This window comes from Oxyura jamaicensis, chromosome 9 (genome assembly GCF_011077185.1).
Source record: "Oxyura jamaicensis isolate SHBP4307 breed ruddy duck chromosome 9, BPBGC_Ojam_1.0, whole genome shotgun sequence".
Taxonomy (NCBI): Eukaryota; Metazoa; Chordata; class Aves; order Anseriformes; family Anatidae; genus Oxyura; species Oxyura jamaicensis.
The window spans coordinates 16,575,371-16,601,619 of NC_048901.1; the positions used below are offsets into that span (position 1 = coordinate 16,575,371).

The 26,249-nt window shown below is 49.2% G+C and overlaps 1 protein-coding gene across 1 annotated transcript; it reads left to right on the top strand.

Annotated features, from left to right (window-relative positions):
* Nucleotides 1-7,148: 7,148 nt before the first annotated feature.
* EIF2B5 (eukaryotic translation initiation factor 2B subunit epsilon) lies at nucleotides 7,149-25,803 on the top strand. Its single transcript, XM_035334666.1, has 16 exons — nucleotides 7,149-7,356; nucleotides 8,582-8,706; nucleotides 9,377-9,562; nucleotides 9,654-9,831; nucleotides 10,868-10,948; nucleotides 11,662-11,739; nucleotides 11,819-12,131; nucleotides 12,776-12,921; nucleotides 13,232-13,370; nucleotides 13,840-13,941; nucleotides 14,604-14,711; nucleotides 15,265-15,355; nucleotides 16,086-16,209; nucleotides 21,454-21,579; nucleotides 23,097-23,207; nucleotides 24,034-25,803. Exons 1-16 carry the CDS (start codon nucleotides 7,204-7,206, stop codon nucleotides 24,097-24,099), a joined length of 2,127 nt encoding a protein of 708 aa, XP_035190557.1. The 5' UTR covers nucleotides 7,149-7,203; the 3' UTR covers nucleotides 24,100-25,803.
* Nucleotides 25,804-26,249: the final 446 nt, after the last annotated feature.

Consider the following 26,249-nt stretch of genomic DNA (forward strand, 5'->3'; position numbering starts at 1 on the left):
GCAGGAGCAATGGCCTTCCTTACCGGCTCTCCTTCCCCACCAGGACACCCTGTCAGGGCTGCTGAGGCTTGCCTTTTGGGCAGGAATTTCCTGGGCTTGGCCCCTCCTGCTGAGCGTGCCAGGGCTTCTTCAGTCTTGCTCTGAGCCACGAAGCGCAGAACTCAGGAATGAACTGGATGGCTCAAGGAAAACTCCCATGACCTCAAATTTAGCCTGCAGCACTGCGGACAATAACAAGTCCAGAAATAGGAAGGTCTGGAGAGGCTGCCTCCGTCAGCTCGCTCCCGATTCCCTGTCCCCGTGCTGTGCCCGACGTGTTACTGCCCATCCTTTCCGCACCCCCTCCCACACAACCCACTCGTTCGGGACTTCAGGCTCACAGACCGAAAGCCTTCCCGCTGCACTGCAGCACGTCACTTTTCTGGAAAGCAGCAATTTTGCCTCCCTGGGCCACGTTTCTCTCTCCTAGGAGCCGCCAACCCGCGTGGGCAGCTCGGCAGAATGAGACCAGCCTCGGAGCTGAAATCAATACCTGCGTGCTGCCTGCAGCTGGAGAGGGGAGGGGACATCGCTGCTCGTTCTTTGTGCCTTCTGTCAGCCTCCACAGCTTACAGGCGAGATGTTGGTGGTGAAACCATTAACGAGATCACTGCGAATAACAATTCTTAGTCCGCCACCCTTAGGCTCCAGAGTTAACGCCCTGTTGAGGAGAGGGGCAGGAGCCAGGCTCAGCGCTGCTGATGTCCTGGGAGGCAGCGGACACAGTGGGTTTGGAGCAGAGCGAAGGTGAATAAGATGAATCCTCCCCTTTGCTTTGGACCTGTTTTAGGCAATTCGTGAATTTCCCAGCACATCTGTGCATTCAGCTTTCATGGAAATTATCCATCCTTCCTTCTTGTTAGCCATGTGGGCATTGCTGCGATGGTGTTTTGGAGGAGATGCCACCCTGAACACTCCCTCGTGTCCCCTTCCCTGCAGCCCAGGCAGGAGGTGAGCCTGACTTTTTTTGGGGGAAGCGTTGCACTCGCCTCAAAAACTCCTGCAAACAGCAACAGCACTATATTTTTTTAGGTTTGATCGCCCTGCCCTATTTCTTGTGCCGCACAGATCGCATTCTGGTTTGGTGTTCGTCATTTGGGTCAGGAGGGGACAGCATGGAAAAAGCACACCATCTTCTTTCATGTTACTTTGAGAGGGTGAGGTACAAATACCGCCCAGCAGCAACCAAACTAAACCTGATTTATTTATTTTTTCTTACAGGGAGAAGCCAGAAGCTCTCAAAGCTGTTGCAACGCTTAAAGCGCAATCCAGTGAGTAAGGCAGTTCAAGGCAGTTCGTCTCCGGACCGTTCGATCTTCCACAGCCCTGATTATTCAGAGGACAGGATCAATCCAAGGGCAAAGCATAGCTCAGAGAGCAGAAGCTGGGACAGACGTGTGCATGCTAACAAGTCGTGTGGTTCCTACAGCTTGCACCACACCGACGGTTAATGAGTAATCGATAGAAATCTGCAGCGTGGGCTGAGTCGGAGCCTGCCTGCTCCCACTGGCATGGCAGGGAAAAGCCAGGCTTCAGCCTCTGCTGCCTTGTGCAGCCGGGTACTTGACAAACTCAGTGGAAAGGCCAAAAACAGCACGATGATAAAAAAGCTGGAGCCGCGTCTCTACATCTCCTGCATCTGCTGCAGTGCCCGCATCCGTCGGTGGTCTCAGTGGTGCTGCGGAGCACTGATGTCCTGCAACCCCCCCGTGCTGCTCTCTGCTCCGTTGGGACAGGCCCATGGGTGCCCTCGGTGCTCTCACCGCCTGCTCTCGGCCTGTCCAGGGATGCTTGTTGGTGCTAGCTCAGGTGGGCATTGGGCCCGTTATTTCCCAACGGGGAAAAAGGGGAAGCTGCGAGCCCAGCTCTGTCCCTGCCGGGGCGGCCAAGTGGTGGGGCTGGCCCTGCTGCCCTCGGCGGTGGTGGGGCAGGGAAATGGTGTGCGGATGGAGTCCCCTGCCTGGGGACACAGGAGGACGGGAGCCTTCGCAGCAGCGGCTGCAGGGGGTGGGATGGTGCTGGAGGAGCAAGCAGCAGCTCCAGGGGCTCACACAAAGAACAGCCCCGAAATGCTCAGGTATCGAACCCAGCCCACTGCTGACAACCAGAGCCCAGCCCGGCCTCAGCCCCAGGACCGGGGGCACGGCGTAGGGGAGCTCAGGGGCGTAAAGCCAAAGAGCATCAGTGCCACCTCCTCTGGCATTACTGGACAGGAAGGTGCCCAGGCTGGCTGGCCCCCAGCTTGCTCTGTGACCCTAAAAAGTGAGCCTCTAACCCGGGGCTCAGTTCCTCATCCCAAAAAACAACATGTGACAGCGGAAACCTCTTGAGAGATGCAAAGGAGAATTGCTGCGTATAAAAAGCTGAGCAAGGTCTCGAGGCACTGCCGTGCAGAAAGATCCTCCCATCAGCGAGCAGCTTCCTCTTAAAGGCAGAAGATTGAGCTGGTGGGAAGCTGAAGTAATGGAAAATCCCCCGTTCAGAGCCGGCTCCTTGTCTGAGGGAGGTGCACGCAGCATCGGTCACCATCTGCTGCTGCTTTGAGAACACCGCAGCTCTCCCCGTGGGTGGGGAGAATGACCTCGAGCGCTGCCTTGGTGAATCCTGGCGCTGCCTCGTCTGCAAAAAAACAGGGCCCGCTCCGTGCAGTGCTGCTAACGAGGCTGCAGTCTGATATGAGTGAGGTCTGACTCTGCGTGCTTGTTACTTCTCTGTTTCCTCAGTTTACTTGCAGCTGTTTGTGCGGAGAGACGCGTGGAGATGGTTTGGAGCAGGTTCTGCTGCAGGCGTTGGGCAGATCGCCCAGGGCCGTCCCGTGACTGCCCACAGCCGTGTGATCCCGACCAAATTTCCAGCTCAACACCTGCATCACTCACAGATAAGACACATTCCCTTGGCTACCAGCTGCAGGGGGCTGAGCTCTGCCTGTGCGTGCAGAGATCCGTGCTCGGGGCTCTCCTTGCATCAGCCTTGAGTCACCCCGGTGGTGGTGCCTCTGGGCTCACCTTATTCCCCTGCACAGCACCGGCTGCAGCCAAACCTGCCCCATGGAGCTTGATGCCCTGCCTCAGCTCAGGTGGCTGCATCGAGCTGGAAGGCAGCCTGATAACTTCAAGGCACTGGGAATCACACCTCGGGGCTGGTGGTAGGACCAGTGCCTCACGCCCTAATAAATGCCCCAAGGATGGAAAGAAGCAGGAATAATTCATCTGCTTAGGGCATCGAAGGCAGCACACGGGGCGGTGCTGCCGTGGTGGGGATGAGGAGGCTGCTCCCAGTGTCTCTGCCCAGTCCTCCCAGTGGTGTGACTGGAGCAGTGGGAGCAATGGGATGAGCTCCTCAGCACACCTCGGGTACGGTCACCGCACAGCCCAGCACACCGCACCGTAGCAGTATGAATTGGAAAAAAAGCAGAAGAGGAGCCTCTGATCCAAGAGACTTCATTTCTTTCTGGTTTCCAGTATTTTCCCTCTTCTTTGGTACGGCTACAACCCGAGCCAGCACCTCTACGCTACCAGGAAATGGTCATTAATCAGCTGCTTCCTTCTACTTTTCTGCAATGTTACAGTTTGAAATATGTCCCTGACAAACTAAGAGAAGTGTTGGAGTGAGGCCATGGGAAACATAACTTCGGTAAGCAGCTCCGTGGCGTACAACATCTGTCAAGATAAGGTGGCTTCTCGCTGGCTTTGAAGTGATGGAGGGAGCTGCAGAGCTCTCCCTGAGAAAGTTCCCCTTCTCTGCCTTCATTACATCTTAAGGCAGCCCCAACACAAAGCTCTTTTGAAACAAACCTTGGGGTGCACGAGCAGCTGAGCGGATCCTTGCAATGGCACAACTACCGAAATACTGCTCGGTTCCCAGCCCTGCCTGGCGATGTGGAGCCCCTCGGACCGGGAGCGCCAATAAATTCGCCTTTCCCACAGAGCAGCGGGGGCGCAGGGAAGGAAGGGTTACAGGAAACGTGGGCTCTGCTCCGAGCAGCAGCGCTGGGAGCCCTGCCTTGATCAAAGGATTTTGGCAGAGGGACGCGGGGCTGCCTCCTTCCTGAAGCCACACAGCTGGTGCGGCCGCAGCAGGCAGAGGGACAGGCGGGTCCCCGGCATCTCCTCCAGGCGGGGCTGGGGCTGCTCTCGGAGGGGAGGCTGCAGGAGCCCTTTTCCTCCCCTGGAGAAGATGAGGGACAGCCCTGCCCTCTGCCCTCGCACACGAGAGGGGAGCAGGAACGGAGCAACATCTGCTGGTGGCATAGGGCCTCCCCTGGGTAGGGGGGAGTTGGAGGCATCCAAGGGGCTCTGGAAATGAAGTCATCTTCTCCTGGGTATTCTGGCTGTTTAAGCCAGGGAATTTCCTCTTTGTCCCCTGCAGCCCTGACCAGGCACCGCGGGCTCCCTTTTCGTGATGCAGATGACACCAGATCCTGTCCCTGTAACCCTCTGCAGCATGGCGTTTCCTTGGCTGTGGTTGTGAACCCCCAGTTCTTGCTCAGCCCTTTGGCTTTCCAAAAGAGACGTCTTTTTCTCTCTGGCTCAGCCATCACTTCATACCAGCCACTGCTTATTTCTGAAGGGTGAGCCTCTCTGTTCCCAGCTTCTTCTGCTGCAGGAATCCACGTGGGGCAGAGCTGGAGAAGGGTTAGCTGAGAAAACAGGAGGCAGCTCTGCTCCTGTGTGCCACCGAACCACAGAATTTCACATGTCTCAGTGCAGAGTGCAGATCCGGGGGAAACCCTCAACTTGTGCAGGTGTTGAAGGGCAGGGGGCCCAGGGATGGAGGTGGTACTGGTGTAGTGGTGGTGCGAGAAGTTGCACAGGGGCTAAATAAGAAGCAGGGGAAGGGCACGGGAAGTGGTTTTCCCCTGAAAGCGATCTGCTGGTGTTTGTGCAGAGGCAGACCTCCTTGTGACTGGGAGCACTGGTTCCTGTGACAGCTCCAGCACTGTCCCCTGATGGGAAACGTGTCTCGCTCTTCGGACTGAGCAGCCTCCGCGGTCACGAGGCTGGCTGCCTCCAGGAGCGTGTGCCAGGGCCGGATGGCCACTGACTCATTTCCCCTGGGCAGGCTGTCCTCGCTGAGCTGATGCGAGGAGCCTGCACTGCCCGAAGCCCCGTCAGTCTCTGAGTGTGGTGGCGAGGTGAATCAGCACAGGACGGGGCAGAGTGCGAGCAGCAGAACCCGCACAGCACCGTTACCTGCGTGGGACCGTGTCTGTGACCTGGGTGTGAGCACTGCCACCCCGGGGCTACTCGGGAAAGCAGCCGGTGAGGGATGGTGAGCAATATAATCTCATGGTTCCTCCATGCAGACCTCCTGTGATCTTCCTTGCTGCGAGTCCCACCACCCTCGGGAACCCCTGCCACAAGTCCCTGTGGGTGGATGTGGAGCCCCAAAGCTGTCTGAAATAGGCCCAAATTTGGAGCTGCCTGCCAAGGCTTAACAATACCTCATGGGGCATCTTCTACACAGAGGGAAAAGCCAGGGAGTGACCAAATGATCCGAGAGGACAACAAATAGAAAAGAGAGAAGGGTTACACATGTAGGGTCAGGGACTGGAAGGCGGATGCCCCAAGGAGCTGAGCATCCCCAGAGTGCTCACTGTTTCCAGAGCTGCTATATTTTGCTCATTGATGCTCGGAAGGATGAAGGAGATGGAAAAAACCTACAGTCCATGGGGCTTCCCATCCCCTTCCCAGCCACTGCGGGATATTGGGCTCAGTGGTCCTTCAGTGTAACCCAGTACAGCCTCATTTATTTATTTATTTGTTTGTTTGTTTGTTTATTCTGGTAATTTCAATTCTAAAAGCTCCCCTGGAATTATATCACTTTCAGAAGATATTTGATGTGGCCTGCAAGTCCCAACTGAAACCAAATGGAAATGTTTCTGCAAAGCCTGAGGAATATTTATCAGGCTGATTTTTAGTTCAGTTCATTAGCAATTACCTTGATTTGCTTTCCCCTGCTCCTGCCAATTTACCAGGGCAACGTCTTGGAAAGTCGCCTCATTTGGAGAGAACAGGATGCAATTAGCCAGATAATCTGCTGATTCTCCTGCCGAGCTCTGTGTGCCCTGTCCTGACATGGGCAGTGGCTGTGCACACTGGATCAGACCTGATTTCTGGCGCTGTTTATGCGCTTAATGCTACATAGGCAGGAAGGATGATGCTGTCCTGCCCTCAGGCAATGACAAATCCACCTCTTGGTTAATTCCCCAAGCTGTAACCCCTGGGCTGAAACCATCTGGGAGCTTTTTTTCCGGGGTTAGCTTCTTCACTGCGGCAACAGGATTCCCGAGGGGATGCGGATACCTATTTTTGAACATGATGGGAACAATTTATTTCTCCAGGGCAGCTCATTTTCATTTTCTCACTGTGTCCATCCTTGCCACTTTATTCCAAACAAGTATCTAAGGTCAAGCAACTCCGCCACAAGGTGCGGCACAGCAGGGGCTCAGTCACAAGTTGCTGGGGCAGATGGCACAATGCAAGCGATGCCTGAACAGAAATTCAGGGAACACCCAATGCTGCAGTGTCCTTCGGGAGATGAAGAGGTGTTTTCTGTTAAGTCAGTTGGGAATATGCAATTAAAGCAGTGGGAAGGGGTGCTGTGTCGTGCATACCACATACTTTTCCCCCTAGCAATCGAGCAAAACCCCTCAGACAGAGGGGTTGGGCTGAGGGGACAACGCTGGGACAATTGGAGGCCTGATGCCTGCGTTGTGCCTCCCTTCATTTTCCTCTTCGGGAGAGGCTGGTGAGGAGACAGAGCGGGAGGACGCGGTGCCAGCCCCGCTGCCACAGGGGAGCACCTCGGGGGGGCTCAGGGAAGCCCCTCAGGGACCGTGGGGCTGGGGCCAGCCTTGGTGCAGGGCGCAGGGCACGGCGGGACAGACCCGCCATCGTGGTGGTTACACAAACACAGAGACTAAATCAGAGAGAAAAAGGTTTATTTCCAGAGCAGGAGCTCCTGGGGGGGGGGGGGGGCTTCCCCAAGGGGGGGCTCACAGGAGACCCCCTCACAGCCCCCCCGCCCGCACTGCGCATGCGCGTCCCCCTTCCCGCGCAGCTCGCCTTCGCGCTGTTGTGTCCCCACCGGGCTCCTGTCGCTGCTTCCGGCGCGGGCCCGGAAGCGGAAGTGAGAGGGGAAGCGAGGAGGCAGCGTGAGGAGATGGCGGCCCGCGGCGCTGCCAGGCGCGGGGCCGGAGCGGGGCCCGGCCGCGGCTCCGACCCGCAGGAGGAGCCCCCGCCGCCGCTGCAGGCCGTGCTGGTGGCCGACAGCTTCAACCGGCGCTTCTTCCCCATCTCCAAGGACCGGCCGCGGGTGAGAGCCGGCCCCGGGGCTGGGCCGGGCCGTGAGGGGAGCGCAACCCCCGGGCTGCGGCAGGGCCCCGCCGCCTTCCCCGGCCGTGGGGCCGCGGCAGCCCCGGGGCTGTGCTGGGGGAGCCGCTCTCCGTGCGGCCAGGGGTCTGCTGCTCTGCTCGTGCGGCAGCGGCGGACGTGGGGGTGGGAGAAGGAAAGAATGGGGCTGAAAAGTGGGTGAAAAAGCATTTTAATTACCCAAATCGGAGCGCTTTACGTGAAAGGAAGGAGTGCTTCCAGGTCTGAGCAGCGATCCTACCTCATCTGCTAATTATATGTTTGCGGTGGTCATAATTGCACACACGACATCAGGCCCGAAACAAAACAGGACAAGAAATGAGTTAAAGAATGTTGAAAGATCGTTCAGTTGTACATCAGTAACCGGGCTTAAAGGTATGGCCTGAATCTCGAATGAGAATACTCAATTCACTTCAGATTGCATCTCCCCCCCTCCTCCTTTCCTCCTGGACACTCGTACTCCTGCGCTCCATCGTTCACGTCTGACAGGTTTTTCTTGTAGCAGCTGAAGCCTGAGTCAGGGAAGCGACGCGCTAGGATATGTGAGTTTTCTAGTCGAGCTTAGCTGAGTCCTCACGGAAGAGCTTTTGTTGTGGTTTGACCCAGCAGGCAGCTCAGCACCACGCAGCCATTCGCTCCTCCCTCCCTGTGCGGTGGGGAAGAGATTAAGAGATAAGGTAAAAGTCACGGGTTGATAAAGGGGACAGCTTTTCTGCCCCGTCCCCTCCCAGCTCCTCGTGCACCCCCAGCCTCCTCGCTGGCAGGGCAGCACGAGCTGCCAGGTCCTTGGCTTAGCGTAAGCACTGCTCAGAAGCAACTGAAACACTGGTGTGTTCTCAGCATTATTCTCACCCTAAACCCAAGCCACAGCACCGTACCAGCTACTGCAAAGAGAATGAACACTATCCCAGCCAAAACCAGGACAGATTTATATGATAACTTCATTTTACTTACGCCTTCCTCTGCGAGGTGAGGATCTTCCCCTATATAACACAGAAACTGCTTTGTACTGCTTAGACCCAATGTGAACATTTGCGATGAAGGGAGGTACTGCAGTTAGTTGTTGAGTTTCTGGCACTGCCAATGGTCTTGTGTCCTGACTTTGGGAGGGACTTGCTGACGCTGAGGTGCAGCGTTTGTTCAGTTCTCTGCGTGTCTGTTTTTCTTAGGCTCTTTTACCTATGGCAAACGTGGCCATGATTGACTACACCTTGGAGTTCCTAACAGCGACTGGAGTGGAAGAAACCTTTGTTTTCTGCTGTTGGAAGTCAGCTGAGATAAAAGAGCATTTACAGTAAGAATCTCTTCTCCTTTTTAGCTTTGTCATGGAAAAAATTCTTCTGTCCTCCAGCAAGCTTAAAGGTCTTACATTGCTCTGATCCTGCTGATGAAAGCTGCGTGCACTAGATTCAGTTTCAAGGGATGTCTCTTAACATCTCAGGAAAGACCATTCCTCCTCCTCAGGAGTGTGGTTGCACGGTGTTTTAAGAGGGTTGCCTGTTCGGGGGCTGCATTTAACTATTCTTGCTTAAGAGCAGGGATTGCCTGGGTAGCCGTGTAAATCACAGCACCCCCCTTGCGTTGTGCCCTGCCTCGCTGTGTCACGCAGCATGTGGAAACAGCCTGGGCCGGCAGCACCTCTGCCCCCGGGTGCTGAAAAGAAGCACGCAGTCTTTGCTGTTTTCTAAGAAAAAAAAGGGTTGTGTGTAGCTTTTTTGTTTCTGTTGTCAAGTCCTGGCTCACTGGGAAGTCTGGTTTCCTACGTTCCTGTGAGCTTTGCTCTCCGTCTGACCTCCTTCAGTTCCTCTGCTGATAAACAGACGTGCCTGAGCCAGTGGATGGTGTGCTTGTTGTGCTGGGATTCTCCCTGCATTCACTTCTGGATGTCCCATGCACTGTGTCCTCCTCAGTTCTCTGTAGGAATATTGTTTTTGTGCCTTTCTGACGTGTTTTTCTCCTCTCAGAAAATCCAAGTGGTGCCGGCACACCTCCCCCAACACGGTGCGCTTTGTGACTTCCGACCTGTACCGCTCCCTGGGGGACGTGCTGAGAGATGTTGATGCCAAGTCCCTCGTTCGCTCTGACTTCATTCTGGTCACTGGGGACGTGGTGTCCAACTTCAACATATCCACAGCCTTGGAAGAGCACAAGTAGGTGGTGAAAGAAACGCGTGCTTGCCTGATGTGCTTGTCTGGGCTCTATCTGGAGAGGGATCTTAAAATTCTGCCCTCGTTTTTTCAGGTTGCGTCGTAAGATGGAAAAGAACGTTTCTGTGATGACGATGATTTTCAAGGAGTCCTCGCCTGGTCACCACGCCAGGTGCAAGGAGGATGACATTGTTATTGCTATGGACAGCGCCACAAACCGCGTCCTTCACTATCAGAGAACCCAGGGGCTGAAACGCTTCCGCTTTCCTATGGTGCGTCTGGAACCTGATGGGTGGAAAAGGGCTGCAGTAGTGAAGTAGCCCACCGAGGAAATCCTCCTTGAGGGAGGGCTGGGGAACTGTGCTTGCTGCTTCTTTTGGAGGAGCAGGTGGTAGGAAGTAACGCTTGGTAAACTGGCTTCTTTTTTCTTTAACCTTTATGTAAGGCTCGGTGAAATCGTGCTGGGATTCATTGCAGAGTTTGAAGATGGGGCAGGCATTTCTCAAAATTCAGTTTGCATCCTTTTCTCCGTATGAGACAAGGGAGGTGGATGATTCATGGCTGTCACAGAGATTTGCAAATTGGGGTGCCTGTGCCACTGTCATACACAAACCGTTCTGAAGTGACGCTGAGCCTGACACAGGGTGGAACAACGGGAGGTGCAAGGTGTAGTACCTCTCATCGCTTCTGCCTGAACTGCTTCCCTGGAGAGGTTAGGGGCTCTGCTAATAATGTACTGAATGCTCAGCACACATCTGTGGAGGCACTTCAGTTAGATAAATGGACCCTTCTCTTTCTCCAATCAGAAGTAAGACTATGAATATACACGACATATTCATCTCTAAATCGGTTATTGGTAGACTATTCCCTCCCTTCAAATGAAAGCACAAATCATTGTCCAAGACAAAAAAGGAGGAGGAAAATAAAACCACCCCACAACTGTAACAATCCACAGGGGGTATGAAAGCCGTCAATATTGCATTTGGGTTTATTAGTGTTCTTTGTACATTTGTAGCTTTTTAACAACTAAAGGTAGGGATCTTCCTGAAAGAAAGCGATAGTTTGATGTACCAGCTGTTTCTTGGAGAACTGCACTTTGTACGGATGAAGCTGACTGATACACAGCTGTGTGTGTGCCTGGGCTGTGCCTGCTACGCTTGGCTCAATATAGATTGTGGATTTCTCTGATCTCCAGAACAGCAGCAAGTTTAAGAATTCAATCAACATGGTACCTCTGGCTTGGGGAAGACTTTAGGGGTTCAGTGCTGTGTGCGATGCTCAGATCACCTGCATTTTTTCCTCTTCCAGAGTCTGTTTCAGAACTCTATTGAGAACGTGGAGGTGCGCCATGACTTGCTGGATTGTCATATCAGCATCTGCTCTCCACAGGTGAGCTCTGCCCCTCCGAGGGTCTACAATTAAATCTGCATTGCTTCCCTGGTGCTCCTGACGTGCAGGGGGTGCATGTGCTCTTGGTTTGAAAACCTGAACTCCTTGCTGTGCTCGGTGACTGAGCTGGGATGGCGTGGCACAGCTCTGTGAGCCCAGCCTGTTCCTGCTCGAGGCCAGGCAGAACTAAGCAGTAGATGCACCAGCAGACTGAGTGGCTGATTGGGCACAGGATGAAACCATGCTGGAAAGTAAGCAGTAGTAAAGTCTGTGGAGCAGAGGTGATGCCTATAATGTGGAAAAGCGTCAGTATGTGCAAGCTGGTACCACGTTAGGGTAACGTTCAGGGTTGTTCCAGCCTAGGCGTAGTAATGGCTTGGTAACATCTCTCCCGCTTCTGAAAGAGCTGGTCTACAGCTTTCCTTTGGGAGTGAAACTACAAAGCGAGGCTGGGCGGACTGCTTGGAGGTGCTAAAGTTATATGTTTTGCCCCTTCTGAAAACCAGAATCTGTTCATAGTCTGCGGTAGGAGGAAGAGATGGGAAGGTCAACACTCCTACTGGCAGGAATCAAAGCTTTCTTCAAGGCAAGAGCATCACTTTCCTATGCTGTGTAACTCATCTCTGAGAACCGCCGAACAGCCATTCATTAACTGGCTTCCCTGACAACTTTTTCCATAATTATATTGTGTCTTTACATTTTATTCCTGGCAGGTGGCTGAGCTTTTTACAGACAATTTTGACTACCAGACGCGGGATGACTTTGTGCGTGGTCTGTTAGTGAATGAGGAGGTAAGGAGGGGGATGTTAGGAGGAAGATCCTGTCACCTGGCATTAGAGAATACTCTGACACGTCCCGTCCTGTTTCCAGGTCCTAGGGAACCAGATCCACATGCATGTAACGACGGAGGAGTATGGTGCCCATATATGCAACCTGCTAATGTATGAAGCTGTGTGCTCCGACATCATCAGACGCTGGGTTTATCCTTTGACTCCAGAGATGAACTTCACTGATGACGAGAATCAGAGTTACACCCATTCTAAACACAACATTTACCGGGGGGTGGATGTTAGCCTTGGTCACGGCAGCGTGCTGGAAGAGAACGTGCTCATCGGGCAGGGAACCGTCGTTGGCAGCAACTGCTCCATAACAAACAGTGTTATAGGGCAGAACTGTAAGATAGGTGAGTACGAGAAGGGGGGGGGGGGGCCAAGCAGGGTGTGCCAGATTAAGGGCACAATGTCTTGGGATTTTTTAAAAAAGGTCAGTACATTTGGCTCTCAAAAATGCTTATAGGTACTCACTGAATTCTAATGGGGAAAAAAGGAGAAAAGCTTAGTTTTGCAGGGGAGGAAATAGATAAAAATTGTCAGAGTACCTTAACGATGCTGAAAGGTGGGAGGCACTTCATGCAAATAAGTTGTTTCAACAGAAGAGAATGCATGGTGTTTAATGACCTAGGATTATCATCACCAACATCCTGCCAATGAGGGGCATCGTTTTTTGAGAGCTGCCTGGTACCCCTTCTTTCTAGTTCTGGCTTGCATCTTGCTTTTTTTTTTTGTGTGTGTGTGATTTGGCTGTGTTTGTGCAATACCAAGATGTCCCTTGTTATTGTCAACTTCTTCAATCTCTGTGGGAACAAACTCAACGGTTAAGTGTCTGTAGGCCTATAAGGCCATTTTTCTCCTTTCATCTAACACCTTTTGTGCATCGAGGGCATTGTTTAGTCCTAGGTTTAGTAAAATGCTTTCTAGTGCACTCAGCAGGGTGGGAGAGCAGCAGTCTGCCTTGATGATAATATTTGTACTTGATGGTGTGTAACAGGTGATAAAGTCGTTTTGGATGGAGCTTTTCTCTGGGACAACGTGCAGATAGCAGATAACGTAGAGATCTTCCATTCTGTTGTCTGTGATAATGCTGAAGTGAAGGAGAAAGTAAAGCTAAAGCCCCGCTGTGTCCTCTCCTCTCAGGTGAGTTGTGTTGGTGTCTGTATTGCTTTCTGCCTTTCTTGGCACTTCCTAGGCTTATACATTAAACCATACCTGAATACGGGGCTGCTCCAGGCCTTTTCTCAGAGGTGGGGGGCATGCTGCCACTTCTTCCTTTGGGCATTTTGGCTAGGGTAGCATGCTACGTGGCCTAGCAGCGCTGACAGCTGTAGTTACATTTGTTTGACTCTCTTGGAATAGCTTGTCTGGAGCTGTCATCGTCCCAGTTGGTGGTGGGACGAGGGAGCAGTCGGGGTAGTTCTTCACTAAGATATGTTGCACGTATTTGCAGGTAGTAGTAGGTCCTGGCATCACTCTTTCGGAGGGCACAGTGATCTCTCTGCACCCACCAGATGAGGAGGAAGAGGATGACGACCAGTTCAGTGATGATTCTGGCGTGAATAAGGAGGAGAATAAAGTCAAACTGAAAGGTATGAGAGTCTCTGGCTCCACATGCTCAGAATGTGCAGAGGACTTTGCCCTCCGTTTTCTGGGGTCTTTCCCTCCCTTTTTCCTGGAGTAGGAGCTTCTAAGAGACAATAAGCTGGTGCTGAAAGAAATGTTCAGTTCAAGGCAGGTTGCAAGATTTATGTCCTTGTACCTGGAATGTGTCCAAGGACTTTGTCCTTGTGAGATGCTGTTTCTACCAGCCTTGGTTTGCTGAGGCATCTAAACATGCTCAACTAAACGTTGCTGCTGTTGCGGGGGGTAAGTCGGTGGTTGCTTGCCAAGGCAAGTGGGAAGATAGAAGTGGAAAAATGTGTGCATCTTCAGGAATCCCGGTTCCCTCTGACTGAAGGATATTTAAGGGCAGTAGTATGCATGTTTTACCAGTCTATTTCAGGTTTACCCATGAGCAGGTCCAGTACATCTACCTCCTAATCGCTGTTTTTTTTTCAGGTTACAATAAAAAGGATGTAGGCTCAGAAGGCAAAGGCTATCTTTGGAAAGCAGATGACAAGAATGAAGAGGATGAAGAAGAGCAGAGACAGAGTCTATGGGGTAAGGAAGACTTTAGCGTAGTCACCTGGGGATGGGCAGACAGACTTTGTGTCAGGGAAACTTGCTGAGAAGAACACTGATAATTGTTCCCAGAATAAGGCCTGGGCTCTACGAAGCAGTTGGGCCTTCAGATAACATATTTGTGTTTGAAGGTGAGAGGTTACTTAGGCGATAGACCAGATTATCTCCTCCTGTGCTCTATGGAACATGGTTATTTTATCTTTGACTTACACAATGAACTGGATGAACACACACAGCTGTCTGTGCTGTGAATGGCACACCGTGGGCCACCAGGCCCTCCGTTCAACGGGATAGGCTTTGGCTCTTCTGGGTTCTTCTGTTTTTCTACCTGCTAGTGACAGAGCCTGTGCTGACGCTGCTCCGTAATGAGTCAGCAGTCTGCACAAATGCATTTGCTTCTGTTCCTGTCCTTTGCTGTCTGCCTGCAGACTTTAAAAAATAATAATAATAGTAACAATCCCAGTGCCAGCTGTAGTGTTCCCTCTGCAGCAATTCTAACCATCTGGACCTGCGAGTAAAGCCTTTCTTGCAAGGACAGATGGTTGCTGATTTGATTGTGAAGTCCCTGGGATACCTGGTTCCACATGCATCTGACAGCTGAAGCTTTTGAGCATTGAATGGTGTCTTCTCTTCTTCATCAGGCCCAGCTATGCATTCAGAAGAAGAGAGTGAGTCAGACAGTGACCTGAGCATGGGCTCTGAAGAGCCAGACAGCCGGGCAGCATCCCCTCAGCTAGATGACATCAAAGGTGAGAGATGGGGCCATTGAGAACAATGGTTAGTCTGCAGGTAATGCAGACAGGGAGACTTGTGCTGATATCTAGGTGTATTGGACGGATGTAATGTGTTTGCTTCCTGACCTCACTTTCTGCATTTGCTGCCCTGGTTTTTAATACTCACTATATTGCTGTTGTACGTTAACCCAAGGCAGCCAAGGGTGAGAAGCTAGGCAAAGATCCTTCATCATTTTCACTCATGATCACTGGGCCTTTGTGAAAATGACTTCCCTGAGTCATCTGTTCAAATGGCAGTGTTGTTGCCTAAACTCAGATTGTGTGAAGATCCAGCAAAGTTCCCTGTTCTGGAGAGCTTCCTGCTGTAATTGTATTGGAGAATTAAATTTCCTTATAGGAACTGTTTCTTTTGGCAGATATGCTTTGATTTTCTGTTCTTGGTTCACATGGATTTAAAAGGGGTTCAGACTAACCTGAGAAAAAATAAGGGCACAGTTTGTTTCATAATGAACGAGTTGAAGAATATGTGCTCTTCTTTGGCCTAACTACTTGTCCTTTCTTTCATTAGTTTTCCAGAATGAGGTTCTGGGTACGTTACAGAGGGGTGAAGAGGAAAACATTTCTTGTGACAACCTGGTCCTGGAAATCAACTCTCTCAAGTGAGTGTCCCCTTGAAAATGCTGTTCCTTATTCTGAACGGTTGTGTTTAACGGCAGATCTAGGAAGGGGAGAAACTATGTGAATACCCATGTTGATTGTTAAACAATAATTTTACCACTATTAGAGCATGAGAAATGCAGATTAGAGATTGTGACTGAATGATGGCAGGAGTTGATGCATCTGTAGCTTCCTCAGTCGTTAAGCTTTTCCAGCCCCAGTTCTGTAACGGGAGATTGAATTGCTATTAAGTAATTATGCACTGGAGAGAGAAAGCCAGTTCTTGGCACAGACTTCCTGTAAGCTCATGCAGGAACTGCTGCTCCTCGCATTGCAACATTCAACCAGCTGTCTGCAGCTGAGACTGTGCTGCGGTGTGACTTGTCCACTCTGTACAGCAGCAAGTCTGGAACATGTAATCAGGATGCCTTTTACCTAGTATTTCTCAAATACAAACCTGTTTCCCTTCTTTTGCGCAATTGTGTTCATGCAGCGCTCTGGTAAATGTGAGGGTGCTGTCCCTGCAGCAGCTCATTCCACAGTGATAGCAGATTTCCAGGACTGTTGGTTTTACGCAGGGCCTGATGCAATGCAAGGTGGCTTTGTTACCTGAAAGCTTTTTGGGGAGAGGAAACAAACAATTCTGGAAGATACAAGTCAAATCTGCTGCTGTATCTATGTGAGGAACCAGTCTGCTGAGAAACCTTTTTTTTCTGGTCTTTTTCCTTGCAGGTATGCATATAACATCGGCCTGAAGGAGATGATGCAGGTGCTCAGTAAAGTGATTCTGGAGTTCCCGCTGCAGCAGCTGGATGCAAACCTGGACTCCCAGAACTATTTCTCAGCATTACTTCCTGTGAGTGCTGCTCTCTTTGTCTCTTCTTGGGTCTTGTCTCTTAGTGTGTAGGAGTCTGAACTCATGAGGTTCTTCCTGGCTGAGAAGTCTTTTTGCTTAAGCCTGAAGTCACTTGAGCTCCTTGAGGTCATGAGCCTCTTTTTCTTCCCTGGAAGTGAACTGAAACTATTGTACCTGCTTGACAGAAATCACCTCAGGCCATAGGTGCAGGGAGCTCTACTTCAGTACCTCTGCTCATTTCTGTTTCCTGCGCGTGATAGTAGAAGAGTATAACTTGTAGAAGAGATCACAGAGATACTGTTAGAGGATGTCTTTATAGGCCTGCATTCCAGGAATCCAGTTCTAATCCATCATAAGCCCTGTCCTTGGGGCAGCAGGGAGTTCTCCTCTCCCAGTGGGATCTTTTCCAAGGCATTACTTGTCTGCGTACTGTAACTGGTGCCAATTTTTTCCAGCTAAATGCAGAGGCATAATCTTGTCTTTCTGTGAAGATACAGAGTTCTGTTGTGTCTCTGCAGAGTTGGTTTGTCTCTGGGGTTGTGTAATTGGGTGAGGGCAATTTCTGTTTCCTGGCTTTAGGATTGATTTAGGATCTGCTTTAAAAAGGAGGCAGTTTCATGTTAATGGTTTTGTTGACCCAAGCTGAAGCCATTGTAGTGACTTTCTCTTTGCTATAATGTATTGGCGTATTTGGAGTTCGCAACTCTACTTGCTACATAGGTGCTCTTTTAGAGTAATGTATCTGACACCTGCTTGTCTTCTACAGAATTTAAACTAGTCCTTCCCAGAGCTAAAGAGGAACGCTAGACATCTTCATCGTCCTTTCTTAGAGGAAGCGTCAGCTTTCCTGAAGCTGATGGAGAAGGGAAGCAAACTGATTATGTGGGTGTCATCACAGCACTTAATTCATCTCCTGGATCTGGGAAGATGCCTTCTGTAGGAAACACCCAGAGGAGCTGATCTGTTTATTAGATGGACCAGTGAGGTTCTGCTATTCACTCTGCTTGCTTTTGTTAATTTTTCCAGTCAGTTTTCCTCAGTAAGTTGTCCTGTCCTGGAAAAAGATAGTCCAAGGAGGACTGAAGAGAACATTACAGCAGGTGTTAGACTCTGTGGAAAGCAGTATGTCTAGGCGACAGGGTGGGTGAAGTTGGTAGCTATATAAGATGGTTTTGTGGTTGTTTGGGGACCACAGGTTGTTAGGACCCTTGACTGGGGTCCTAACAGAGCAAGAGTAGGAGAGGAGAAATTCAGTGCAACGTCCAGTCAGAAGAGGCTCTAGTCTGAGATAAAGGGTACTATATAAATGAATAATGTTTTGCATAATTGCCTCCCCACCCCCCAAACCCTTTGAAGCTAAAGCCAATGGAAGTAAGTACATGGAGAGCTTACCTCTGGCTAACTTTGTGATACGTATGTCACTGTAGGAAAGCTGGCGTGTTCATGCTTGCCAGCAGAGGCCACGATCAACAACCTTTAGCGAGATGCAATCATAATCAAAACGTATTCAGGGTGACTGTGCCCTGTGTCATGGACAGGTGGAATTTCTTCAGGCAGGGAATTGTGTGCTGTGCATTTATGAAACACAAATATCTTTGGAGTCAGGAAAGAGATTCAAGTGTCAAATCACGTCATGGCAAGGAATGGTTCCTAATGTTCCTGGTTAAAGAGCAGCCAGCAAGCTTCTTAAAGTATCCTTCTCTGGGAGAATTCTGTGCCTCAATGCAGAATTTCCTTGGTGCAGAGTTGTTGGTGCTGGCTTTCTGTGTTGATATCAGCAGGCAGCGTCCTGGTGAGGTGTACAGTTACCATTCCATTGCACACGTAATGTTACTCACTGTTATAACTGTTTGAGTTGAGATGTGCCTCTAATGCAAGTAGAGAATTGTCCTTTGAAGGTTTGTTAAGCAGATACCAGTGGTCTTCCTGCGCAGCAGCTTGTGCTTATTTACCAACAGAACTCTGAAAAGGGGAGACCAGTTCTTGAGGCAGAACATGTGTTTGTACAGTATCTGAAAAAGTGGAAAACTGTTTTTTCTTCTGCATTGAATAACTTTTGGCTGCCTAATTAGTAAAAAGTATAGTGTTTTAAGTTACTAATACTTAACTCACCCTGAGAATTTCAAGTACTAGCTTGGTATAGGTGAGTGCATAATGAAGATGTAGCTACAATGCATAGCTGTGCAGCTAAAATGGCCTCAGTCGATGGTTGTATGAGGCTGAGATCTGCTTATAATGGTTTACATATGGCAAAGTTATTTTGTATGAGATGAAAACACTTGAATTCTGAGACAGATGAATATCAGAAGCCTACTGAACTTTGTAGGACTGATTCTCACTCTCCTTGTAGCTCAGTTCTAGTGAAGAGATGCTAAAGGAAGATGGGTTGTTTGTGTTAGAGCAATGGTAGAGCAGTCCCAGACATCTCAGGAGGGGAAATTGTGGAAATGCCATTGTTATGATGTATGGTTTGACTTGAAACCACAGTATGTGCTCCGAAGTGTTGGCCCCTGAGCATGAAGCTCGTAAGTGTTGCAGCAATTTTAGGAAATAAGCATCCGGTAAAGGATATCCCCATGGGTATTTTTTTCAGATGAAATGTGGAGGCTTGAGAAATAGTTATTCAGTTTGATGTGTGTCAGGTATCTCGTTTGGTTCTTGTACGAGTTGTAAAGCAGAGATGGTACAGAAAACAGGACCTTTCCCAGACCGTAGATGCGATTTGAGAGAATGTGGCTGAAGTTGCTGGTAAACTGAAGGCTGTGCCTCTATCGCTGAAGCATCACCAGACAATAGGTGAGGATATTTAGAAGGAACCACGTGAGGCAATTTGGCAATTCAGCTTGTGAGCTGGCCTGTGTCTGCAGTGCTGCCCAGCAGCCAGCACGTATGGTGCACCTCTGTGGGTTTCTGTTCGGGAGCCATCTTCTTCTGTAAGATGCAAGGGTACACAAAATGGGGTTGTATGTTCAGGGAGCAGGTGGGTCCTTGCTTTCACTGGAGAAATTTCTGGTGGTCAGCTCAGATGCTGTTAAGGCATAACAAGGTCAGAATTAGAGCTTTGTCCCATGTGATTTGCATGCATTTCATGATGGTGTTCTGTGCTGGAGGTGGGGGTAAAACAGGACTGGTCTTGAGACTGTTCTTCTGGGAGAAGAAAAGTGGATCACAAATCTTTTTGGATGCAGCATCACTGACCAGATCTGGTAAGAAGTGAACAAACTTGTCAGAGTAACTTGATTGCCTTCTCCAGGATGTAATTGTTTTTAGGAGTTACCCAGATAAAGTCGTAACGTCAAAGCCTAGAAAGTTAGGATACTGTTTGTAGGTCTCTACAGCCCTCTCAGCTCTCTCTTAATTTTGCAGTATCTTTTCAATCTAAAATAACTGCAAGCTTCTAATCTTCCAGTTCAGATTTTTATGAAACTCCCAACACAGCCTCTGTGGTCATGCAGTCTCAAAGGCATCTTTTTGCAAAGAGCTCTGCTGGGCTGAGCCCTCCGTTCCCCATTAGCACCATTACACTAACACTGCATGTTCTCAACCTGAGATGGTGTATTTTTTTTTCTCCCTTTCCCAGCAATAGGCACATTGAGTCCTGAGGTTGTGAGAGTTCATAGCTCTGCTTTCTTTATAAATTACTTCTAAAAATTTCATAACTTCTGGTTAGAATTGTACCAGCTTGTGATTTAAAGATGTTAACAGTAAGGTATTACAAAATATTTTAGTCTGGAAGGAACTTGCTAGTAGCTGTGCTGCATTTGAGGTGAAGAATTCCAAAGAAGAATAAAAATGCAGGAAATGGCTGATGAAGAAGGAATAGTGTTTAGGATTAAGCCTTTTGCTAAAGGTTAGAATAATTTTTGGAAATATATCATGCAGCTCTCAGCTTTTTGTTGTAATACCACGACAATTAGGATCATTCTGTGCTCTTACTGTTGTCCCTTGAACCAGTCAATATCCTATATGGATCAATCCATTTGTGTTAGTCTTCCTTTTTTTGTGTCTGCTTGAGGCATGCTAATTCATGCCTGGCTGCAGTAATTGAAGAGGTGACAGAATGTAGTGCTGTTGAGTTGATGACCAGTATTTCCTAGCACAGGCTGTGTCGACAGCCCGCGGTAGCTTGGGTTCCAGCTCCACTGTTTGTCATGGAGCTCTCCCTCTGGCATGGCTACTGCCTGAGAACAATTGTTCTGGACAGAACAGCTGATGAACCCTGAATGTAGGTGACTCAGAACTTCATCACACCCCAGGTCCCTAAGAAATACAAATACCTGTTTCCCTTCCAAACTGACCGGGTGAGTGTGTTCTGTAAGGAGGCGCAATATTGCAGGCACGGCAAGACTCTGTATCTGCATGAGCATGCCAGTGGAATAGTTACCGTATTTTCATGGGATGGCTTGGTCATGATGTGGCCAATGAGGAATTTCTGTATCTTATCATCCTTGCTCTGTTATCTTAAAACTTTTTTATGGACAAGGCTGCATCTTTATTACCTCCTATCCCGGGTTTAGGTCAGTGTGTGCTGCTCTGCAGAGCTTTCCCTGCTGCTCGCTTTTCTGATGTGTACGGGTGAAAGAGCTGTAGGGAACTTGGCCAGAAATACTGTTTGAAGCAGCAGCACCAAAATTATTAAACGAAAGGCTTCATCAAATGTAAACCTTGGAGTAGACAATTGGGATCCACTAATAGTGAAACAGTTTCTTGCCATTCACCCTTTCTACGCATTCCCTGCAGCAGGCTCTAGGTTCCAAGCAAGTCTGTAGATACACATAAAACATCTGACTTGCAAATAGGAATTTTTTTTTAAATCTTAGTTCCTATTTGCTCTTTTACTTTGTGGAAAAGTGCCACTGAAATGTCAGCTGCACTTTGGGGAAAAGTTTGAGAGTGTGTATATACCTCTCCTTATCGGTCTGCTGTGATGTGATTTTCTTTGAGTACCAGACTCCATCAGACATGTTCTTTGGGATTGTCTAGTATTCCATCCAGAGAAGCAAAACCAAGAAAGCTAACTGATGGTCTTAAAGCTACTTGGCAAATCCATGTCCTGTCTGCACACGAGGCATAATAGTATCTGTTCACTGGACAGAGAGAGACAAACACAGTAACTGGCTAGCTGAAGGGTTTCTTAAAACGCAGTCCTGGGTCAGCTTCTCAGCGCAGTGCAGCTGAGAAGCTGGGCTGAGTGCACACATCTGTCTCATAGCTCAGGAACTCTTCTGTGCTTTCTCCCTGCAGCTGCTGAAGAACTGGACCCCGTTGTTTAAGAACTACATAAAACGTGCGTCAGATCACTTGAATGCCTTATTTGCCATTGAGGAATTCTTCCTGGAACATGACAGTCTTTGCACATCAATAGCTAAAGTGAGTATCTGCTCCCAGCCCTGAGGACCTGTTTTTGCTGGATTTGCGGTGAAACGCATCCTGTTCATATCATCAGCTTGTCTGCTTTAGAGGAGAGAAATGTGATGTCTTGGTGCAGAGTGTGTACAGGAAATCCATCTGTAACAATTGCTTTAGAAAAAAAAAAAAAAGGTTCTGTGTCTCAGAGTGAGCACTGCAGAGGGTAAGTATTTGTTACCAGCATGAGGCCTGAAGGGAGCTATTCTTTTGCAACTTCAAACCTTGATAACCTTGTGTGGTGCTGGAAGAGATGTGAGGCCAGGGACTTGTTTTAGGAAGAGCTTCACTTGATTTGTCTCTGCATGGTCCCTGGGATCTAACGCCCAAATGGTTTATGCTACTTGAGAGTGCAAAACTGGGAATAAGGGCAAAAATTCTTATTCAGGCTGACCTAGTTGTGAAACTGGAAATAAAGGGCAGCTGACATGTGGCTTATTACCTATCCCCTCACTTCAGGAGTTTTCAATATCTGCCTACACAATCCTCCTTCACAAATATTTTGTCCCTGTGTTCTTTCTGTCATCAGACCAAGTGCATTTGATTTGAATTGCAAGTATTTTCCTTCAGCAGTCTCAAGAAGCCCCTTGTTTTTTGGAAGAGCTCTCCTAGGGCCCGCTTAACTCTTGGTTCCTCAGGACAGAGTCATCTTAACTTCTGCCACCAGTGCCTCTGGCTAATGGCAAAGCACTTAGCGTGGAGCTGAGCCAAAAGCCTTTGGTTTGGTGAGCCAAAATGTCATTGAATTACAGCAATTGTTTGGCATGTGTCCATTGTTCTAGGAGCTTGGGTTTCCCTGGAGGCTGAGAATTGAAATGACACTTTATATTTGGAGTTGGCAGACAGCTTTGTCAGTGCTCTGCCGCAAGGAGACCAACTGCAAAGTGCCTGCTCTGCCTGAGCACAAAGGCACTCTGAGAAAGCATGACTGTGTCTTACCCTCACTGCGCGGGGCAGGAGTTTGAGCTGGTGAATGACCAATTGCTTTGACACCTGCCATAAGGCACTTTTCAGAGAGAACTGACAGGAAGCGGGAGCCTGAGGCAGGGTGTATGGATTCACGCTCTCCTCTGTGTATGTCACGGTTGTGCGTATCAGGTCCTGCGTAAGAGTGGCTTATCTGATCTGCTTTGGGGATATATTTGGGGTGCTTTAAAAAGAGAAAGAATATCTCGAGCTGACGCCCTCTGTGGCCTCTTGTTGCCCACAGCTCTCAAGCATACTCTGCAGCCATAGAGCTGAAGGTGATGGGGCTTGCACTTTGACTCGGTATGTGTCGTAGCATCCAGCTGCCAGGAGCACAGGGCTTGACAGGGGAAGTACAGCTATTTTTAATAATAAAATCAAAATTAACCAGACTGATTGCCTTCCGTTGAAGATGGAGCTGGAAGAACAGATTACGTGCAAACTCTGTGCTTGGACATGAGCTAGTCCCAAAAGACTTTGTAAAGAGCCCTGTTGCTCTTTTCTAATCACTGCAGGTGTTGATGACATTTTACCAGCTGGAAATTTTGGAAGAAGATGTAATTCTCAACTGGTTCTCTCTGCGGGACACATCTGATAAGGGAAAGCAGCTTCGTAAAAACCAGAGGGTAAGTCTTTGTGCCTTTTTTTTTTTTAAAACACTGCTAAAAGAAACTTGGAGTTCAGTGCCACCGTCACCTTCTGTGGAGCAGCTGCTGGTAGGCCAGTAATGCACCAGTGTATTGAGTGCTAAACAACGCAACTTTGTTCTCCAGAGCGGATGTTTCTGTGCGTTCTGCCATAATCATCCTGTTTGAACACGGAATGGAGGCCGTAGGAGAGGGATGTTGTTTTAAGTGGGGTCTGTAGCATAAGGCCAGCACTTTCTGGAGGAGCAGCACGGTCTCTCTAAGCCAACACCCATTTGAAATGGGCTTTAGGCCAATGCCCTGTTTGCTGGCCCCATGCAATTCCTTTGAAGCTTTCATTCCTGGCTTACCAGCCCCTTCGCATATATTTTGAAGCATTTGCTGTACTGAGTGGTTTCATTTGGCTTGTGTTGCAAGGGAGCGTATAAACTTCCCCCTTCCATCAGACAGAACTTTGTGCTGCAGTTTGGCTGAGCCCTGTTCCAGTCCCCTGGATTTGGAAGAGTTGGAAGGGAAGAAGGCCACCTCTGAGGAACTGCGGCTTTGTTTAAACCTTTGCTTTGTTTATAAACCTTTGCAAAGTCAACTGGTAGTACAGGCCAGCAGTGCTTTCAATGGCATCCCAGTTGTTTTTCATCTAAACTTCTGTCTCTTCTTCTAATCTGCCTCTGTATTCGTGTTTCCTAGAAACACCCTTTCTCTTCGTTGTGTGTGATAGCAGTCCTCACTGACACAATATAGTTGTTGAGTGTTCCCAGCACCTGTTTGTCACTTGTTACCCACCTACATTTCATTCTCTCTGCAGCTCCAGAAGTTTATCCAGTGGCTGGAGGAGGCAGAAGAAGAGTCGTCTGACGGCGACCAAGACTGACGCGGTGGCTTGGCATGAGAAGAGGCACTCTCACTGCCTTTCCGGGCCAAGTGGGCAGGGCAAGATCAGTGCCAGTGCATGGTGTGTGGATGTGGGGCCTGACATCGAAGTGACTGACAATCCCATCATTAATTATGTTGTGCATTCCCAACTTGGCCACTTCCTTCCCTCCCTCACTTGTCTGGTGGCACATCATGTTGGCTGGTTGTAGCACAGTGTAAAAACCACAAGGGAAAAGCAGGAGGTGATGATATTTAGAATCCCTCCGGAGCCTGGATATGGTACACTATAAGCTATCTTTTGGAAGCTCCTCGTTATTAATATGAAAGGAGCAAACAGATGCAAATGCATCGCCCATATAAACCTAACCATTGGGGTTGTGGAAGAGTGGTCACACAGCTACATTATGTGGAGTCATCATTGCTTCTGGAGCTCAGAACTGCTGAAGAGACACTGGCAAGGTTGGTAAGTAGGAGCATGTGGATGAGGATCTGGAGTGCAGGACTGAGTTTCAAGAGTTCCTGTGCCTGGAGAAGATGCAGTTGTCTTAGGAGGCCCAAGGCACTTTGCAGCCCAGAAGGCACTTCTGTGATCTTGATGAAAGGGAGAATCTCTTGCCATCTGCTGTGCTAGGATCTAACACGAGGTTGCACAGTGGAGTTGGTAATACCGTGTGTTTCCTCTTTAGAACAGGATCATAGGTACTCAGCTTCCCCGACAGGGGTTGGCTAATAGTGGATGCACACTGGTCAATGAAATGCCACATGGTTTACCACATCTTAGATGTGATATATCTGCTGCTCATCCCCAGCTGTACATCTCCACCCCCGTTATTTTTTTTTTTGTAAAAAGGGAGCAGAGAGAGCAGAGATGCCTGGCTTCTGCTGCACAACTACACTCGTGTTTTGCTCTGAGGGCACTGATCGCACCAACTCCTTTAAGGAGAACGCAAGTTCCTAAGTTCTGCTCCAATGTGAAGAAGAGCGAATGGTATCTCCTTGAACTGCACGTGCTTTGTGTTTTCATGTGATTTTGGTTATGTAAGCTTTCTTACTCAAACTTAGGCCTTTTTATTTGAGAACTTCCCCTCCCTCAGACAACAGGGAAAGTGCTGCAAACCCATTCTAAAGGTCAGCAGCCGCAGAGCTGCTCGGCGTGCAGCAGGGATCGAGCGTGCCTCTGGCGCTTTGTTGCCAGCACGATGTGTGGCAGGCAGCAATAAGGCCTTTAAGAACAACTTGCTTGGAAATGTCCCTGTGCTGCGTTCTTCTCTGCTCTTGTAAAGAACAGAGCAAAAAAGGCCCGGTGGGAATCAGCTTGTGTTCGTAGGTGGGTTACATGTTGGACGTGCTGACCTTGCCTCTGTCCCTTCAGGAGGAGCATGGAATAAATCCTGTGAGAGGGGGGTTGGAATATGCACTGGAGCTGCCCACTCAGGATGTTTACTTGGCCGTTCCGTGGTGCCACAACTGTCAGTGAGGGGACAGTGTTGGATGCTGGAGGCCAGGGATGCTGCCTCTTCAAAACTGATGTTCAGCCAGGGCGATCCTGTGCACTCACACTATCCGTTGCCAGGACTGTGCTTGTTTTCTGACATTGCAAACTCAGTCTTGTAAATGTTGGGGAAATAGTTGGTATCTGAATTTTCTGTATCTGCCAATATTTAATTCAGGGAGCAAATAAAAACTATCCTGGTGATACCGACCTGTTTGGTTTGTTGGAATCGTATGTGTCCAGTTGTATGTGCTTAAGCAGAGCTTAGAGGTAAGCTAAGTAATGCATTTCTTCTTTTTCCCCAAGAGATTTCAGGCACGTATTAAGCGGGTAAGAAGTCAGCACACGACGGAATTGGTATAAATATCCAGTGATAGCTCATGACCTCCTTATTTAAAAGCAGAGAACAGTTTGTTAACGCTTTTGAACTTAGAATCCTGAAATCGGTGAGATTTGTATTCGTACAGGATTGTGTTGCAAAGATGAACCGTAAATCCGATGAAACCTGTTTTCCTAGCCATGGTGAGAGCTAGTGGGAATGTTGGCTGTTACGTACTGTGACATGTCCTCATGATGTTGGGGGGTAGGAACTGGTGGAGAGGTGGGAGGACAACTACAGAGCTCTTACTTAAAAGCATTTACAAACCAGCTGTGAG